At 43.0% G+C, this 20,754-nt stretch overlaps 1 protein-coding gene across 2 annotated transcripts in view; it reads right to left on the reverse strand.

Annotated features, from left to right (window-relative positions):
• Positions 1-419: 419 nt before the first annotated feature.
• PAIP1 (poly(A) binding protein interacting protein 1) overlaps positions 420-20,754 on the reverse strand; it is a 32,694-nt gene continuing 12,359 nt past the window's right edge. Inside the window, exons 3-11 of one of the 2 annotated variants that reach the window (XM_060191010.1) lie at positions 20,334-20,519; positions 17,799-17,911; positions 13,883-13,994; positions 11,461-11,586; positions 10,051-10,157; positions 9,521-9,638; positions 8,681-8,735; positions 4,811-4,904; positions 420-1,671 (exon numbers count right to left, since the gene is read on the reverse strand). In XM_060191010.1, coding sequence (XP_060046993.1) covers positions 1,578-1,671; positions 4,811-4,904; positions 8,681-8,735; positions 9,521-9,638; positions 10,051-10,157; positions 11,461-11,586; positions 13,883-13,994; positions 17,799-17,911; positions 20,334-20,519 — 1,005 coding nt within the window. In that variant the 3' untranslated portion in view covers positions 420-1,577. The remainder of the gene's footprint in view (positions 1,672-4,810; positions 4,905-8,680; positions 8,736-9,520; positions 9,639-10,050; positions 10,158-11,460; positions 11,587-13,882; positions 13,995-17,798; positions 17,912-20,333; positions 20,520-20,754) is intronic. The other variant, XM_060191011.1, reaches the window with a different exon arrangement.

The following is a 20,754-nucleotide window of genomic DNA, read 5'->3' on the forward strand; positions in this document are numbered from 1 at the left end:
GGTTAGCATAAACTTGACTGTTGGTATAATATACTGACTACCCTTTCTCTATATCCACTCAGTCCCAGGATTTAAAATAAGCACAATCTTCACAGAACTACAAATTAAAGCCACCAGGTTACATGAGCATTTTGGAAAAAATAAATAAATAAATAAATAAATATATGTACTACAATTCCCCTAAGTAACAGTAACATATATACTTCCTTTTAATAATATAAAAAATTAGAGTGAGTTTAATGTATATTATATCTGCTAGATTTTCAAAATGCATTTTTATTGAGTTGAATCTACTCAAAAGACACTGAATAGAAAACCTTCCACCCAAGCAGTTTTCCTTAATTCAGATCTTAGTTTCATAATGTCACATAGAGCAATTGAACAAAAACTTTAAAATAACAGGATACCACTCCAAAAACTTAAAGGAAACCAAACTATTTAAGTTTTATTTGCAAAGTCTAATTTTAATTCAGACTGAACAAACAAGCAGAAAAGTGAGAAAGCTAACTGCATAGCAGACACAGATGTACCAAAGGTAGAGCAGGTCACTAACAGAGCTATTTACATGTATATTTACAAGCAATCCTCTGTACATAAGCTTTCCTTACACTTAGTTGGGAAAGATATAACATTACGTAGAAACAGGACCTCAACAGGGTTGCGGTGGTACCACATTATAGGAAAGAATTATAAAAGTGACTTCAGCAGATGAAAACCTGAATGACAAAGATCTAGTCAAATTCTCTAGTAAAAAAAAAAGTCAATGTAACTCATGCTACAAAATAAAAAGAGAGTCACAAGTGAAGAAAAATATTCTAGACTTTAGGTAAGAAGGAAAATGAACAATTCCAGGACAAAGACAAGTCTCTGGTGAAGAGTCTTGGTGGTTAAGTTGGGAGTTCTAAATCTTTTTTTCAAAGCCCTTGGTATGAAATAGCATCTGGATGTGTAACTCTGCAGTTAAATGACTTTTTTTTTTAAAAAGATTTTATTATTAATGAAAGAGAACCAGGTATCACGCTGGTATGTGATGCCAGGGGTCAAACTCGGGACCTCATGCTTGAGTGTCCAGCACTTTACCCACTGAGCCACCTCCCTGCCCACAATGATTATTTTTAGTACTGATTCACATTTGAAACCCAGTTCACCACGACACTAAATGTAAAGCTAAAACTCTAACACATAGCTTAAAAAAGAAAGGTGCTACTTTTTTTTTTTTTTTGCAATAATAATGCTCCCCCCCACAAGAAAAGTAGAATTTTGAGGATCAGCTTCTAGCCAGCTAGCAAAACTTACTTCCAACATTTCATTTATTTCAAAATTGATTTTATTGCAGCCAAAACAGTAGAATTAACTGTACATAATAAACTATTATATATATATACACATTAAGTTATCGGGAATAACGTTTATTTTGGCAGATAGTGTTAAACAAAATTAAAGTTGCAGACATTAGTAACATGAAACTCAACATCCTTAATTTGGTATAAGTGTGACAAATTTTCTTGCTTCCCTGCATTCTGCTAAATTACCATAACCTAAACTGCTTTATAAAACTGATATGCTGAAATTTAGCTTTACTGTTTTCGCTTACGCTCTGATTCCAAACAAAACTTTTCATAAGCTTCTTCTATCTCTGGGTCCATCTCATCATCAATATCATCCAAGTATCTGTGAAAGAAGCAAAGATGAGACTTTCAATTCAGGCAGGATGACTAAGATACTCAGCTACAGACAAGGCACTTGACTTGGCCAGAATGCAGGCACTGACTGTAGATTGTCTGAGCACCAGCCCGCAGATAACCAAATGCTTACTTTGACGAGCTAAGTGTTACAACTGGATTTGGAGTCCCTTGTGTTTGAGGTCCAGGTTCTGCTTCACTTTTAGATGTGTTTAAGATTTATTGAGAAAGAACCAAAACACACTCTTGGCATATGTGAAGTCGGGGGTTGAGCCTGGGTACCTCATGCTTCCCAAGTCTGCTTCTCCATGAGCTGCACACGGCGCAGCGGTGTCTCGCCACACCTACATGGCAGCACCAAAGCCCTAGGCAAGGCGCTATGGACGTGGGGCGGGGCAGTGGTCCCTCTCCGTCTCTAAACGGAATGCAAAAAGCAGCCTGAGAGCAGTAAGCCTGCATGTGTGCAAAGCACCGGGGCCAGAAAAAGCAAACTGATCACAATAGTTTTCAATGGCTAAGTCTGGGGGACATTCTCAAGTACCCACTTAGGGCTGGATATGTCATTCCTACAACCATCTTAGCAAGAGACTATCAGCTTCATTTAAGAGATGGAAAAAGTGGACTCTGGGAGGCTGAGTGATCTTTTAAGAGTTGCTAGGTTGTGTGTCCGAGCCAGAGCCAAATGCTAAACGGCTTCCCTGTTTCATCCTTTTCGTCCATGGCCTGATGTTGCCTGTGGTTCCCCACCTACCAACAACCTTGCCCAGCGAAATCTACCAACTGCTTCTAGGTCTTTCTCTCTTTCCTCACATTCCTCAAGGCCATGTGTTGAAGCAGCCACAAGTTCATTAGGGCAAAAATAACATAATGCTCAAGAAGCTTTCTGACCCCAGACTGCCTGATACTTGTTACTGGAAACCTGCGGACTGTGACATCTAAGTCTGCAAAATATATGTTGTCTGTCTGCCAGGTACATTCCACTGACTGACACACAACGAGGCCTGTCCCATTCTCACAAAATCCTGCCCTAGGGTGAAGCCTGGATATTGCAGAGATTTCTGCCCACAGGCACCAGAGTGGTACTGACATCTGCCTGCTGCCCTAGGCATCAACGAGTTGTGCATGGGATAACTGGAAGGAACTGTCTCGTGGCATCAGAAGAATGTGCCTGATATAATAACATTTGTATACTAATGGTTTCAAACACCCTTATCCTGATGTTTCCTCACTTAGAAATGTATTGATCTTTGTCTATGTTACTTGTACAAGTTAGGGTGAGGGGCGCACACTAGAGCTAGAGATGTCGTGTGTGTGTGTGTGTGTGTGTGTGTGTGTGTGTGTGTGTGTTGTGTCCCACCTGACCTCTTCTGATCAGCTGTATGGAGACGGGCTCTGGTTCTTCTCTCTCCACCCTGGACAAGTCTTAATCTCAGGGCCCTGGCAACTGGCTGAAGTTCTCCAACTTGTGCATCCCCCATATTATAATGTTTAGCAAGCAAAACTTTATAGAAGATAACCTGAAATTCAGTAGGAAGAGCAGTTTGAACTTCAGTGATATATATATCTAGCAGAGGAGAATGTTCCTAACTGTACTTGGGTCATTATGACTCTTAAATTTTTTTTCTTATTAAACTAATAGGAAAGTATTACAACATATTGCAAGGTCTCAAGCTGACTTACTTCACTGGATATGAGGAAAAAAGTGGATCACTTCTTTAAAAATTTACAACACACAGAAAACATAGGACACAAAAAGGACGAAATTTATTGCCTCTCTCCACCCACAGAAGTTTGTTTAAATTCGCATCAAGTGTTGGGACCAAGACAATGCACACATTATTAACATGCGTAAGGACCAGGGTTCAAGCCCCTAGTTCTCAGCAGTGGGGTGAGTTTCATTAGTTGTGAAGCAGTGCTGCGGGTGTCGCTGTCTCTACCCCCACCCCCACCGCCTTTTCAGTTTCTGTTTTTATCAACAGAAGAAGAAAAAAAGGCCACCGGGACTGGTAAACTTATCGTGTAGTCATCAAGCCCCAGCAATAACCGTGGCGGCAAGAAAAAAAGATCCAGTACAAGTGTTAACAGACCTGGAGCTAACCCTCTAGGTGCTTAGTCCTCGACCAAAACGCGCACAGTCTAACGGCCACTCAGTGTCATAAAAGCTCTTATTACAAAGAGCATCAGGAGGCGGCATTTAGGTGAGGGCACCGCGAGTCCCATCTTCTAAGTCTAAACATCTGTGTACTGTCATGTCTCCTTTCCTTGCCCCAGGGCCTTGTACATTCAGAGCTGCACCATTCACAAAACCTTCCCCCGTCACTTTCAGAGAGTGAGACCAAGCAGCAGGAGCACCACTGCGTCAGACGCCCCCCGCCCCCAGGACTACTGCTCAAAGCCCGGGCACACATACGGGAGGCATGCACGCTACAGGGGAGCTACCTGCTAGCCTCTCACTTTTATCTCAAATTATCCTTTCATAGCTAAGATTTGAGTCGTCATTTACTAGATGCTAGTTTCTTCTAAGGGGTACTGCTTCTCTTATATTATAGATATAGGCACAGAACTTGCCCAAGAATTCAAGAGTATTAGAGCTATTTGTTTTAAAAGTCTTAGGTGGGGAGTTGGGCGGTAGCGCAGTGGGTTAAGCGCAGGTGGCGCAAAGCGCAAAGACCGGTGTAAGGATCCCGGTTCGAGCCCCCGGCTCACCACCTGCAGGGGAGTCACTTCACCGGCTGTGAAGCAGGTTTGAAGGTGTCTTTCTCTCCCCCTCTGTCCTCCCCTCCTCTCTCCATTTCTCTCTGTCCTATCCAACAACGACGACATCAATAACAACGATAAAGCAAGGACAACATAAGGGAATAAATATTTTTAAAAGTCTTAGGTATACTAATATCTACTTTACAAAAATGAATTATGTCTGAATATAATAAATTTTAAGTCCGTTCTCTCAGCTGCATATAAATTTTCAGAATTTGTATGTTTTCTGGCTTTCTAGAAATTTTTATAAATTACTACATATGTACTACTTACTGTAATGCCATCAAATCAAATTATAGTCTCTCCCCCGAGTCTAGACTCCATCTGCAAACCACAGCCACACGTTCTCAAAAGTAGTATAGAGAACTTACGGATCACCAGCCCCTGATAAATCTGTTCCATTTTCTTCATAATCTGGAAAAAAGTCTTCTCTTTCAAGTAACTCTTGATATTTTTCTTGGTAATCTATAAAATAAAAAAATTAAAATAGTAAAAAAAAAAAAAAAGTTTTTTTTTGTGATCACTAATCACACCAGGTGGTTAGTGATCTCTAAAAATTGTAATACTATAACATTTAAGGCAATCTTTGTAGAGCCTGGGCTTACACATGCAATTTCACCATTCCTGGATCATTTATTCATTGGAAGGACCCCCCCCACGTGTGATGACTGGGCTAGAATGTGGGCAGCAATGCATGCACCCTACCTAGTGAGCCACCTCTTCCGCCCTCATTTAGCTGTTTCAATAGCAGTAAGCTTCCATTTATGTCATTTAGAAAAGCTGCTGCAGGGGCCTGATGGTGACACATCTGGTTGAGTGTGCATGTCATAATGTGCAAGGACCCAGGTCAAAGTCCCTAATCCCCACCTGTGGGGTTGGGGGTGGGAGAACTTCAAAAGCACTGAAGCTGTCTCACTATCTATCACCCCCTTCAACTGATTTGTCTCTATCCAACAAATAAAATCTGAAGAGAAGGGAGCCAGGCAGTAGCGAGGGTTAAGCACACATGGAGCAATGCGCAAGGACTGGTGTAAAGATCCCAGTGCGAGTTCACAGGCAGTGAGGCAGGTCTGCAGGTGTCTACCTTTCTCTCCCCGTCTTCCCCATCTCTCTTGATTTCTCTCTATCCTATCCAACAACAACAACAACAACAACAATGATAAACAAGGGCAACAAAAGGGAAAAATAGCCTCCAGGAGCAGTGGGTTGAGCCCCAGAGAAACCCCAGAGGGGAAAAAAAAAAAAGGTGAAGAGAAAGAAAAAGGCTCTCGTAGAGGCTGAAGAAGTGGCCCAGCAAGTCTAGGGCTTACCTGCCTGCATTCCTCAGTCTGATTCCCTGCACGGCACACACCAAGTTGGAACAGCCTGTGCTGTTCTCATTTTTCCCTCACTGTCTCCCCGACCCCTGCTTTTTTCCTCTCCCTTGCTTGCTACCTCTGCCCCTTCATTAAATACATACGGCCTTGAAAGAATAGCTTCTACAAAGCTCATCTTCCAATTGACCGTGGCTCCCTATGTAGTGACTCTCACCGCCTAAGCTGGAGGCCAAAGCCCGCACATGCAGCAGAGGCATCTCACAGCTGACGCCCCTGCTGTGGACACTCCTCTCATTCGTCTTCACATACTACTTCTTTCCACTACACAAAACTCCGGGTGTCTACCGTGGGGACCACGTCCCTTCCACGTTCCTATTCCTTTCCCCACAGGAAGCATTCTGAGCAGTCATCTTGACGTCCAGCACGCCCCATCGCTCTTCCCAAGAAGATAAAGCATGCTATCTAGGTAGCAGGTTAAGAGTCATTGGTCCATGTTTCTCAGTTAAATGAGACGATTCCTCCCCTCCAAATTTTCTAAACAGAGAATTTTCTTTTCCTTCCTCTTCTTAGATAGTCAGAGGCAGTTACCTAAGTTTCAGTTAGGGAAGCACAACTAGGCCAGACCTCTAGCTCTCCATCTGCCAGATACCTTGGGCAGAGCTACTGAATTTAAAAACAGCATGTTAGTAGGAAACTCCTTTCAGATACTGGAGCAGTACACACCAAAGCCGGTTACCTTAAAATTCATCTCTTCTGAATAGTGACCAACTCAAATTTCAAGAGGGTAAAACTGATACATTAGACAGGATAAAGACCATGTCTTTCCAAAAGTATCAACCTCCAGAAACCTGTCAGTTTACAGCATTGGTATTATCATTCAACTATAGAAACTGGATACAATTTTAACTATAAAACATTTCCACAACAAATAGTTGGAGTGTAAGACTGAATTCTGTATGTATGAAACACACACACACACACACACACACACACACACACACACACACACCACCAAATGACCAAAATGAAAAGGAACTTAACTACAGCAGGTAGGAGGTTAGTCTCACGGACAACGGGGAATGGATTTGTTGGGGTGTGTGTACAGATAATCCAGTCCAGGGGCTCCACATGCAAAAGCATGCATTCTACCACTGAGCAACATTCCTGGCCCATAGAAGGGTTTGGGCTTTCACAGAAGACATGGGTCTTGGGGTCTATGTGAAACATGACATGGAATTCAAGCCTCACATCTGTCACCTTGCAAAATCCCAGGACCATCATAGGACTGACAGCTCAAGGAAAAGACCAAGAAAAAACAAAACCAACCACCACAGTGGTAAACAAATTTGGTTGTCTTTACCTAAGTTTGTAGTGGGAACAGAAGTACTCTGCAGAAACTGACCTCCCAGAGAATTTTGTAACAATGGGTCTGCACCTCAAATTTCTACTACCTAGATAAGGAACTATCACAAAAACAGTTTCAATTTAAGTGCTGACGAAATGGTAGCTAAATCATGTTTTTTGGACAAACTTTTACTTTAAGTTTTCTAAAAGTCTGATATCATTTTTTAAAAATATATTTTATTTATTTTAGTAAGGGGGGTAGAGAAGGAAAGAGACAGAGAGAAAGCAAGATAGCCAGAAGAGAGCAGGGCACCACTCAGCTCTGGCTTGTTGTGGTGCCAGAGTCTGAACCTGGTGCCTCAGAGCTTCAGGCATGAAGTCTTCTGCTCACCACTATACAGCTTAACCATTATACAATCTCCCACACACCAAAATCATTTTACAAAATCGTTAAGGGTTGGGAGTCGGGCGGTAGTGCAGCGGGTTAAGCGCAGGTGGCGCAAAGCGCAAGGACTGGCGTAAGGATCCCGGTTCCCCACCTGCAGGGGAGTCGCTTCACAGGCGGTGAAGCAGGTCTGCAGGTGTCTGTCTTTCTCTCCCCCTCCTCTCTCCATGTCTCTCTGTCCTATCCAACAACGATGACAACAGCAGCAGCAACAATAACTACAACAATAAAAACAAGGGCAACAAAAGGGGAAATAAATAAATATAAAAAAAAATTTTAAAAAATCTTTAAGGGTAAGTGGTCAGGCAGCACACATGTTAAAATATGCAAGGACTGGGGGCTCAAACCCCCAGTTCCCACCTGCAGGGGTTAAGCTATGAAGCAGTGCCACAGGTATGTCTCTCTCTCTCTCTCTCTCTTCCCACCCTGCCTCGATTGCTGTCTCTATCCAATAAATATTAAAATAAATGCCAATTTTAAAAAAAATCTTTAAGGTTGTTAAACATCAGTGCAGTTAAAAAAAAAAAAAGAGCAATGATAGTAAAAACAGAATTAGAGCGCAAAGAAAGGTAGAATGAGACAAAATAACCGTGGTGAGAATGAGCAAGACATAGACATATGAAACTGGAATTCTGACATCAGTAAGGAAAATCAGGTGATCTCTCTCTCAACAGTTTTTCTGGAAGGGGAAGTCTGCAGAGATTTTGAATATAACTAGCTTTGCCTCACCAAGTACTCATAAAATCCGTAATTCCTGGGATTTCCAAGTATTATCCTACACATTAATGAAAGGCTGGCTATGCAGTGAACTACATCGAATCATCTTTCCTTTCTACTCCAATTACTCGATATCTTTAAAGTATAGGAAGAGGGCACTAGATCAAACAGTCCGAACACATGGCTGTATCTGTCCAGCCCTTCACTGCCACAAGGACAAGATGCTGAGTTTAACTAAGTCCAGCTTGCTTTCGCTATGAAATGGTCCGATGCGGTTAGTGTAGGAAGATCCATGAGACACACCTTTGCCCTATATCATGTGAACACTTCAAGGAGTCACCACTCTGATGGTATACAGATTTCTGCGATTTACTATCTTAGAAAAACCGGGGAGGGTGAATGACTGTCAGACAACATACCTGGATCAGCTGCAGTGAAAGGAACACCATCAGATGTATAAAATGTTGGTTCATTCTAGGATGAATCAAAGCGATACACATATGTAATCACGGCAGAATTTTTCAAAGCACAGTCATTAATGATGCATGGCTGAGGGCACTTGTCTGCACCTGATAACGCAACAGAAAAAACCAACTTCCTAGAAGCCATTTTCGTCTCCCTGGAAAAGTTTGCTTTTCAGATTTCTATTCTGTTGTCTCAGTCCTTGCAGTTCTCAAACTGATGTCTAGTGTGTCACACCTGCTCGACCACTGTGTGTGCGTCATCCTCTAGTGCCCGCTTCTTCTCAGCTGCAGTGTTCCCTGTCCACCGTTTGTTTTGTAACTATTACTTGTGACTACTAATGGGCTCCTCCCACTACATTTGAAGAACCTCCATGACTGAGCTGTATTGGAACATTCTTCCATTGTTACTTTGTGTTTGGTTATATATGGAGCTTTGGGGCATCAATGGTCTGGTAATCACTTATGTTCTTAACCTACACAATAAAGTAAAAGTTTGAGATGCAGTCCTTAGTTATAAATTCTCGGAAGAAAAAAAAAAAAACCTGCTTCTTGGAACACAGCCGAGTCCAAGCCTGACCACTCCGCCTTGCCACTGGGTGGGTTACGTACACTGTTCATGCGGGAGGGAGGGTGCCGCTTCTCTTCACCTTGTTCGCTAGCTGCCACGTGACCCTCACTCAGTAGAGGAGTTTATTAGGCATTAGATTCTGAGAACAATTTAAGTCATTCATTTTGAAATTTCAAAATGTTTAAGTCCACTACTAAGCAAAACCGAAGTTGCAAGCACTGGCATACCATGAAGTAGTTTGGGTCATTTTCGGGGGTTGCTTCTCTGTAAGTTGACGTTGCGTGGACTCTACCCCAATTGCTTGACCGAAGCTCTACAAGTTTCAAGAGCATCTGCTTCACATCTCTGCAGATAAAAGGAAAGAGTTGAAGTGTACCCACACTAGCAATGTTACCGGGCTGTAAAATGTTTTGAGTCCTCCAACTTCACATTCTAAATTCAACATACACATTCAATGCTGGCATTTTCCAAGACACTTTCTATAATGACACTGGGGGGGGGGGGGGGACGACACCTTGAATTGTTCTATGTAACTGTGACGAAATAATCCTTAAAGCCCAAGTTTTCTGGCAAACAGTTTTAGCTCCACATGCGCTTTACGGCACTTGATCCAAGTGTCTACTGAACAATTTAAAGTTGGGATAATTTTCTGTAAATCTGTAATATCAACTATTTGGTTCAGTTAGATTTCAAAAAAAAATGCCAAAGAAAAAAATTTAAATTGTTATTTACTTGCTATGAATATCACTTCTCCTACCTGCTGCAATTTGCATCTAGGACAACGTTTTCAATTCTCTGATTAATTTCTTCCATATCGTTCTTTCCTTTTTCCTTCCAGGCATCTTCCAAAACCGATCCAGTCAACTTTAAAAGCAAGTATTGGTAAAATAAGGAACTCAGTGAAGCACTAACTGACGAAGCGCTGGCCCAAGTGTGAGGCAGATGTAAGTTTGTGTGACCGGGAACGGTGATGCCCCCACAGCAGCAGCAACAAAACAATAACTGCATTACTAATCAGGGAGATACAACCTGCGGTTATGACCAAACAAAACAAGCAAGAGTGGTCATACTGATCGCTAGTAAGACTACAAGGAAGGCTGGGAGAAAGGTTACCCAGTAGAGTGTATGCCCTGGCATAGGACCCAGCACCACAAGGGAGCACCACAACACTGGGAGAAACTCCAAGGAAAATGAAGTGGTGCTATATTCTCTCTCCTCTGTGTGTGTCTCTCTCTGTTTTTGGAAAAAAAGGGGTGAGGCAAAGAGGCTTGCCCATTCACTTCTGGTAGGAACACACCACGGTTAAACACCTGGAAGTGAAATTTGCAGGGTTCATCAAAGTACACCACCCATTCACCAACCAGATCTATGAAAGATGACTACAGTGCTACACTCTGAACGCAAAATATTCCCACTGTTTGAACAGTAAGACGGATCAACACGTGCACACACAGAAGCTACCAGAGAGGCAAACCATCTGCATGCACACAAAGGCTTCCGGTCTTCACTGAGTCATCTCAGCGGTGCGTGCCAAACGTGGGAATGGGAATTTACAGACGAGGAGGAATAAAGGCCATCCATCCACTCTTCACTCCAAATGTTACTTTTGTTAAATATTAGAAAAGCACTGTAGACACACTATCAGGGTTTTAAAAAGATGTTTTAAGCCAGAGCACTACTCAGCTCTGCCTAGGGGGTTCCAGGCAGCCACCTTTGGAGCTCTTTTTCTTTCCTCCTTTCTGATAGGAGAGACAGGGGAAGAGAGTGAAAGAGACCACAGCACCAGGACTTTCCTTGCTGTGCCGGAGGCTGGGCTCCGGCTGGGCTGCATGCACGGCGAGCCAGCGCGCTTCCTCAGTGAGCTGTTCTGCTGACTGCACAAAAGGCTTTCGCATAAGCACTATGAGATCTTCCTGGGCCCAGTGTTTTTATTTGCCACCAGGGCCATGGCTGGGGTTTAGTGTGTGCATGACTACTGCTTTCAACAGCCTTTCCCTCCCCTAGATGAAGGAGAGACAGAGAGAGGCAGAGGGCAAGAGGAGACACGGAAGCACCGCTCCTCTGCTCGTGAAGGTCCCCTGGAGTGGCTCCCAAGTGCAAGGTTCACGTGTGTGTTTTACCAGGTGAGCCGCCACCTGGCCCCAGTAGCTGAAAGAAGGAAACCTACCTTCAGTAATTTCACTGCACAAATCACGTTGTCATCCACAGGGTTAGAAAAGAGGGCATTCAGCAACTCCCGGAGACCAGCCTGGAGAATATCTGCTCTTGTAACCTGTCCATTTGTTCCCTTGATCTATAGAAAGAAACGAAAATGAAAAGCATCTGTGCCAAAACTATCAGATATATAACCAGTCTAACAGACTGCTGGCAAAGCGCCACCAAAGTGTGACAAGAGTCACAGCAACCGTCTATTATCTAGTATCACAAAAGTGTGCACTTTGCATGTACCTCAAGCCTCTAATAAACTAGGGGCTGGGGAGACAGCATATTGGCTAGCAAAAGACTTACATGCTTGAATCTCTGAAGTCCCAGGTTCAATCCCCAACACCACCATAAATCAGAGCAGTGCTGAGCAGTGCTCTGTTTCTCCCTCTGTGTCTCTCGTAAAAAAAAAAATTTTTTTTTTTAATTTGCAAACTATAGCTAAGGTTTAACTTTCATTGAGGACATGTAACATATAGTCAAGGTATTTTAAGACACTTGAATGTTACTTCATAAAGCATCCCCAGGTCCATTAAGCTATCCCATGTGAGACAGCAGCATTTTCCCACTGGCTATACATGACTTTAAAGTATTTTATTTTACATTAGAATAGTATGCATATCTTAAGATGCCTAGACAGAAAAATCAGGTGGTTAAGTTTTATCTTTATGTCCCCCACTGAGCTGGTATTATTTCCACAGACATCAACCACATTCTCAAAGTGATTCATTAAGGCATGTTTTAAATTAGTGCTCTTAGTCTGACTTAAGTATCAGACTGAAAAAAATTAAAGCAAGAGAGATATTTTTTAAACAGTCTGCCTGAGGAGCAAGGGTAATAATTCAGACACTAGGCTGACACTCAGATGCACGAACATACACCTCTGACAACAGATTTGCATCTTTTCAGTGGTGTTCGACATGGTCTCCAGACAGGATTTTAGAAAGCAAAACCTATACTGGGGTTAGGAGGCAAGAAGCAGCCCACCTATCCCAGTGCCTGGCATGCGGGAGGCTCTGCAGAAGCACAGCTCCAAAGCCCAGCACCAAGGAGGGCACGAGGGCACCAAGGGAAGCTGTCCACCAGTGGCAGAGCCGTGTTGTGTTGCCTTCCCAACACAGCCAAGTGGGAAAAAGAAAACCCCCCAAATTTGGTAGCAACGAGTCAAGAAAAACCGAACAGATGCATTACAGTTAACACTCAGCGAGCACTTGGGCCGCCAAATGAACGCGATACACAATACACAAGTTGCTATCTCGGTACAAATGCATTTTATGTGAAGATCAGTACAGGGGTGAATTAGGGCAAGAAATCTGAATCTCCAGCTTCTCTTCTCACTCAACCTTTGTGTCTACAAAGTGCTTGAAGCCTCCACTTGAGGATCTACATAATAAATGTACTATGCTTATGACAGAATTTAGAAATATATTATTGCCTGGATTTCAACATTTAAAGTCCCATGTAAGCTATGGCTTCCCAATGTACACAGATTTAAAATTACACAGTGACTCAACAGAGAAGTGGCTGAGTAGGCCGTGGCACACAGACACAATGGAATACTACTCAGCTATTAAAAGTAGTGAATTCACCTTCTTCACCTCATCCTGGATGGACTTTGACGGAGTCATGTTAAGCAAGGTACATCAAGCAAAAAGATGAATACGGGATGATCTCACTCATAGAAGTTGAAAAACAAGACCAGAAGGGAAAACACAAAGCAGAACTTGGACTGGAGTCGGTGTACTGCACCAAAAGTAAAAGACTCAAGTCGGGAGCTGGGCGGTAGCACAGCGGGTTAAGCGCATGTGGCGCAAAGCACAAGGACCGGCTCAAGGATCCCGGTTTGAGCCCCCGGCTCCCCACATGCAGGGGAGTCGCTTCACAAGTGGTGAAGCAGGTCTGCAGGTGTTTATTTTTCTTTTCCCCCTCTATCTTCCCCTCCTCTCTTGTTTTCTCTTTGTCCTATCCAATAACGACAGCAATAACAACAATACTAATAACAACAATACTAATAACAACAACAAACAAGAAGGGCAACAAAAGGGAAAAAAAAGCCTCAAGGAGCAGTGGATTCCTAGTGTTGGCACTGAGCCCCAGCAATAACCCTGGAGGCAAAAAAAGTAAAAGACTCTGGGGTTGGGGGGGAGGGGTCAGGTCCTGGAACATGATGGCAGAGAAGGACCTAGTGGGGGTTGAACTGTCATGTGGAAAACTGGAAAATGTTATGCATATACAAACTATTGTGTTTTAATGTCAACCGTAAACCATTCATCACTCAATTCCACACTTAGTATTGTGGAAATATATAATGCGAACACAAATTCGTTGAGATCAACTTATATTATCAGGCTTTATCAAGACTTAATGAAAGAGAATTTTCTCCTCACCTCTAGGTTAAGATAAAGCTCCCCCAGAAAGAGGACAAATGCATGGAATCGTTTTCGAGTCATTTCATCCCCTTTGGCAGCTTGATCTTTAGCTTCGTATTCAGTCCGGCATCTAGTAAAGACACAGCTTTTATCATCTCACACTGCTTTGTTCTTAGCTACTAACAAAATGACCACCTGTCAGTCCGGTTATCCACAAGCAATACAGAGGCAAGCACACGAGAACAAGACCCTGACCTTCCTAAAATAAAATGTGTTCTTTTCTACTGTAGAGACTAGAATTTATCAACTTTTCAAACTCAAGTTTTATGAAACATGCTATTTTGGCCTATTTCAACCAGACCAAGCTCATGATATGTCTCAATACAGGTTTCACAAGGCTCATAGTCTACTGCACCAAGTAAGAAGACAGATTCCTCATCCTCATGGTCTTTCAGGCTCTCTGTTAAGAAAGCACTGTTCTGGGGCCAGGTGGTGGTGCACCTGTTGAGTGCACATGTTACAACGTGCAAGGACCCAGGTTCAAGTCCCTGGTCCCCTCCTGCAGGGGGAAAGCGTCACAAGTGATGAAGCAGGTATGTAGGTGTCTCTGTCTCTCTATTTCACCCTTCCCTCTCTATTTCTGGCCATCTATATCCAATAAATAAATAAAGATAATTAAAAAAAAAAAAAGCGCTGTTTTTATTCAAAGATTCTCTGTAAAATAATTTTTAATAGACCTTTGAATAGAGATGGCCTCTCAACTGAAAATAAAATGAATTCTTTAATCCATTAACTATGATTTCTATTATACAAATGGGGGGGGGAAGTTCTGCTGAAATCACAACATTAAAAGCAGTTTAGTCTCTTCACAACAGAGACTGAAGACAGGAACTCATCTTTCATGGACTGCCTGTGCTGTAGCTCACGTGGGGTTCACATGTGCCACATCTCACCATTTGTGGACACAGTTCCTACAAGGCGATCAGTGAACCTGTCACTGCCACATCTTTGAGTTACACCTCAGCTACTACTCACACAAAGATTTGCTTACATGAGCTAATGTTTATCACTTTGTTAAGATTTACCATCTCTTAGATGGTGAGAAAAATGGTAGTCAAGTAGTTTTATAAAGGATTTCTTAACTACAACACTGCTCAGCTCTGGCTTAAGGTGGTGCTGGGGACTGAACCCAAGACTTCTGAGCCTTGGGCCTTCGATCCTTCTATATAACCATTATACTATCTCTCCAGCACTACAAAGGACTTGCAAACATATTCTTTTAAAAACCAAGAGAGGAGATTACAGAGGCTGAGTAATTTTGACTTAAGAAGGACCAGTTTAAGATAGTTCTGTAATTATTTTTTTGAAAGGAAAAAGGAAGGAAGGAGGAATGGATCACTTCTTAGTTAAGAATTTACCTTTGATAACTCTGTGAATCAACCAGACCCACAGACCCAGGATAGATTACTGTGCCTATACTGACAGATATTCCAGTGTATATCAACTATTTTAAACTAGCCAACATCTTCAGTTTGAGTCAGATGTAAGGCATCTGTTGCCTCTACATATTCACTGCACTTTAGAAAACACAGGGGTCTACAAGTAGCCACTGGTTAATAATGGAAGAACAGTTCATCAATGCCAATTCAGCTATCCAACCACCTTGGTTAGCTGCCTTCCTACTTGGTTCTTTTTTTATAGCAAAATTTTGAAGGTAAGAACTTTGAGGGACCAGGAAGTGGTGTACCTGGCTAAGCGCCTGGTCCCTACCTGTAGGGGGAAAGCTTCACAAGTGATGAAGCAGTGCTAAAAACAAGTGTGTCTCTCTGCCTCTTTCCTCTTTCTCCCCCTCCCCTTTCAATTTCTCTCTATCCAGCAATATATAAAAATTAAAGAGAACTCTGGCAAAATGACCGTTGCTCTTCTGTGAGATCAGTGACTACCATACTGTAATGTAGTCACGCGTGCAAACTAAACTGTCATCCTTGTGCTCAATTTGTTTTCTTTGCCACCAAGGTTACCTCTGGGGCTTGGTGCCTTCACGACAAATCCACAGCTCCCAGTGGCCATTTCCTACTTTCTCTTATTTGATAGGACAGAAATTCAGAAAGGATAGGGAGACAGGAGAGAAAGACAACTGAAGGTGGAGAGCTGTGCTTGTGAAGTGGGGGCCAGGGGTCTTGAGCCTGGGTCCTTGGGTATAATAAACGTGTATACTCAACTGGGTGCACCACTGCCCAGGCCCCTAATTATAAAAGCAATACCTATTTATTTCAAAAAAAAAAAAAAAAGTTAAAATAAAAACATAAAGGGCACTGCAACCCAGAGATGACTGCCGTGAAGGTGACTTCTTTCAGAATATGTAGAGATTCTAGCTCAGGTAGAGAGCTGGGAGCCTGCTTTTACAGTCCCTGGCATTTCTCCTCGCTTGTTCTCTTTGGCAGTGTATGTCCATGGAATACACACAGGGCAGTGGAGTTCAGAGAACCGGAAGAGTGGTTCTCAAGTGTAGGTACACGGTGGAATCACCAAAGGAGCTTCAAACGAATCGCACCCAAGTCCCACCTCAGTGCAATTACATCCCAATTCCTCCAAGCAGGAACGAGGCCTCAGGGAGAACTTCAAACAGGGCTGAGAGAGTCGGGGTGAGCAGCACTGGGGAACATGACCAGCATACTCCTCGCCCAACTCATCTCCAAGTGTCTTCACGCTCTTTCTACCTTTTGCATCTAACTATAGGGTTGAAAACCTTCTAAGACTTTGCCACCCAGCGCCTTTTCAAGTATTTCTGTTCAGATACTGGTCTTTTAAACTCACTTCTAAGACGTCCCTCTCTTCATATACAATGAACGGACTCTTATTACTATATACTTCTGTTCTTTTAGTTTAGGTCATATGCATATATAACCTCCTCTAGAATATTTTAATTTCTGTGTAACTGAACTTTATCTTTTTTTTTTTTAATTAGGGTCTATATGTATCAGGTCTTGCTTGAAAGGGCTTTACCAACCTAAGATATTTTGTCTTGTAAACTTCCCAACCACTGACTGACATGGTATATTCTGGAATAAGGAGCCAGAAAGCTGCTAACCCCAGCTCCCCGTGGCGAGCCAGTCGCGTCAGCTGCACAGGCTACCCTTCAGATGCATATCTGAAACATCACTGTCACTACAAGTTTGGTTTTCAGTGTCTCTGGAGTCTGCTGATTGGAGTCTTTATATTATATCATTGTAGTTTAACCACAAAATGAAATTATTTGCCAACATTAATCTTTACAGGCATGATGGGCAAATTAATAAACTGTCAACTTTTCATTATTCCACAGATCAAACTATAAGGTATTGTGAATTAGCTTATGAATTTAATGCCATCCCCCAAAAGATCTAATACAAGACTTGTGTGCTTTCACATACTGATTCTAAAGATCACTGCAGAAAACTGAGCATGCAGAGACCACACACATTGGGGTGGGGGGGGGGGGGCGGACTATTTAAATACCTAGGGAGTATTGTAATTGTATGGTAACAAATCCAGGGAAAGAACCAGTGATGACTGGGATACAGCGAGAAGTTCAAACCCAAAACCCAAACCTAAGTATGGTATTGGGTGCAGTTCTGATCAACTAGAAAAGTGGTATAGGAAAAACTGGTTAACCTGTGTTAATAATTGAAGTTAGATCCCTACTGAAACCATAAATACTAAGAAATGCATAAATGATCGTTTAAAATCTTGGGTAAGGTTTTTCTATACACCATATCAAAGGCAGAAACTATTAAAAGAAAAAAGGTCTGATACTATACCTATTAAAAAAGTTTACAATACAAACAGGAATGGTACACTCATTCACCCTTTCAACTTTTTAGAAAGTACAGTCTTTCAGAGGAATAGTAAAACGCTAGTATGCTTTCCTTTAACTTCACATATTCACACTGACCTTTGAAGGAGCAACTGGCGGAAGTTACCACTCTGTGGGCTAATTGTCAGATGATGGGACAGGTAATTACACAGACGAGCTCCCATGTAAGAGAAATTTGGGACAGACGTAGCCTTTCAAGAAGAAAAAGTTTAGCATGACACAAATACATCAAGTTATTAATGCAAATGCTTAGCAACAACATACTGAAGTGAAGAAAAAATTCTCCCCCCGTCCCCAAACTAACCATATTTAACAGAAAAATGTACCAAGTCATTTCTAATAGTGAGGCACAGAGGAAATTACGTTTCTGTTCTTACCCAGCCAAGAACCAGAACAAGTACAAAGAAATGTTTAAGGCAAATTCTTCTCGCCATTCACCCACAGCTACCAGAAAAACAAACAATTCCCTTGAAGGTCTTCTGCGTACAAATGGGTTAGTGTAGCAATTTCGGCTGCACAGTGCCCGTCTGGGGCAAGAACCACCAAGCAAGCAGTTCCGCTGTGTTCATGAGAAGAGAGGCAGGGCACCACTGTGGCACAGGCCACGCCCCGAACACAGGACTTGATGTTTGCAAGTCAGATGCTCCACCGAGCGCACCACTTCCCAGGCTGTGCTGTGAGCAGCAGGGTTTCTTAAGAGACCGTCTAATGCTGACTGTGGCATCTAGCAGTTCAGAACAAGAGTCCCAGGCTTTCTTTACTTTTTATTACCATTACTGCTTTCATCACAAGGGCTTCACCACTCCAGGCCAACTTTTTCAAGTCGAGAGAGTGAGACAGAGATAGAGGGACAGAGAGAAAGGCGCCCAAGTTTCCCCCATGTTCTAGGGGCCAGGCTTCAATCTGTGTCATGTGACCAGCAAAGCAGGAACCCTCCTATGTCACCTCTCTTGCTGGTTCTCCTGGGCCTTGTGTGACATGAGATATCATGACATCACTAGACTTCTAGGAATCAGCTTGCTTCCTAGAGAAACAGTACAAGAGATTACAGAATACTCCAAAATGCTGGGTTAAATAGGAAATCAAAAGATAACTGGGAGTTGGGCGGTAGCACAGAGGGTTAAAAAAGCGCAAGGAGCAGCACAAGGATCCCTGGATCCCAGTTCGAGCCCCCAGCTCCCCACCTACAGAGGGGTCGCTTCACAAGTGAAGCAGATCTGCAGGTGTCTGTCTTTCTCTCCCCATCTTCCCTCCTCTCTCCAGTTCTCTCTGTCCTATACAACAACAACAGCAGCAATAACAGCAATAATAACAACTACAACAATAAAACAAGGACAACAAAAGAACAAAAGGGAATAAATTTTTTTAAATATTTATTTACCCTTTTGTTGCCCTTGTTCTGTAAATATTTTTTAAATTTATTTTATATTTATTGATTCCCTTTTGTTGCCCTTGTTGTTTCATGGTTGTACTTATTGATGTCGTCGTTGTTGGACAGGACAGAGAGAAATGGAGAGAGGAGGGGAAGACAGAGAGGGGGAGAGAAAGACAGACACCTGCAGACCTGCTTCACCGCCTGTGAAGCGACTCCCCTGCAGGTGGGGAGCCGGGGGCTCGAACCGGGATCCTTATGCCGGTCCTTGTGCTTTGTGCCACGGGCGCTGAACCCGCTGCGCCCCCGCCCGGCTCCCTGTAAATGTTTGTTAGAAAGATGACACATCGCTCGCTCACCAGTGGCCGTTAGCACAGGAAGCTATTGAACTAGAAATGGTGGGGCAGGAGGCGGCATGCTTGGTCAAGTGCACGTGCTGCCATGTACGAAGGCTCATAACCTGGGTTCCCACCTGCAGGGGATCTTCATGAGCAGTAAAGCAGCAGTGCTACACGTGTCTCTCTGTCTATCTCCCTTTGTTCTCACCTTCTCCCTGTATCAGCATATAAAATAAATAACAGTTTTAAAAGAAAATGCTTAAGTAGATTATGACACAGTCATAGGTAGGATGTCAAGCAGCACTAGTATTTTTTGTGGAGAGATCGTAACAGAAAATGCTGGGGGCCAGGTGGTACGGCAGTGGGTTACCCGCAGGTGGGGCCAAGCACAAGGACCAGCTCAAGGATCCCGGTTCGAGCCCCCGGCTCCCCACCTGCAGAGGGTCGCTTCACAGGTGGTGAAGCAGGTCTACGGGTGTCTGTCTTTCTCTCCCCCCCCATCTTTCCCATCTCTATCGATTTCTCTCTATCCTATCCAACAACAACCACAATAATAACAACAACGATAAACAAGGGCAACAAAAGGGAAAAAATAGCCTCCAGGAGCAGTGCATTCATAGTACTGGCACCAAACCCCAGCAATAAATTTCTCAGTCCTATTAGTTTAAAAAAAAAAAAGAAAAAAGAATGGCTGCCCGGAATAGTGGGAGTCGTAGTGCTGGCGCTGACCCTAACCCTAACCCTAACCCTAAAGATGACCCTAGTGGAACTAACAATAAAAATTTCCCATGAACCCCAGAGAGTTGACAAGTGTGGCAGCAGGTGACCATGAATCCGGCCCTTCCTGGGGGCTCACGGGAAGTCACTGTACCGTCATCTAGCCCGAGCTGCTAGCTGGTCTACCTGCTGATAGATGAGTTCCACAAGCTCCTGCAAAGCGTCGTCGGTTGTAACCCAGCCATTCAGGGTGTCTGCAAACTGTTCAATTTCAGTTTCAAAACTGCCAGGCTGCTCCGTAAGATGATTCAAAAAATCCTGCACGTATTCTGATAGGGTGGGGTAATCTTCACAGCCATCTTCATAGGATTCCTATAAATAAAAAATTTAAAATGTTTTCCTTTTATAATTACAACAAAAATGAGGCAATTTGAAGTTAGGCTGTCTCCAGCACACATTTTTAAAAGGTTCCTTCACATGGTAAACTTCTTTTTTTCAAGAAAAATAAATCCACTGAGCTAGCCTTCCTCACCCAGTAACCAGAGTGCCAAACATCAGAAGGGCTCCAGCTAGCTGCTGGGGACGGTCCGCTCATCTCTGGCATACT

This window comes from Erinaceus europaeus, chromosome 5 (assembly GCF_950295315.1).
Source record: "Erinaceus europaeus chromosome 5, mEriEur2.1, whole genome shotgun sequence".
Lineage (NCBI taxonomy): Eukaryota > Metazoa > Chordata > Mammalia > Eulipotyphla > Erinaceidae > Erinaceus > Erinaceus europaeus.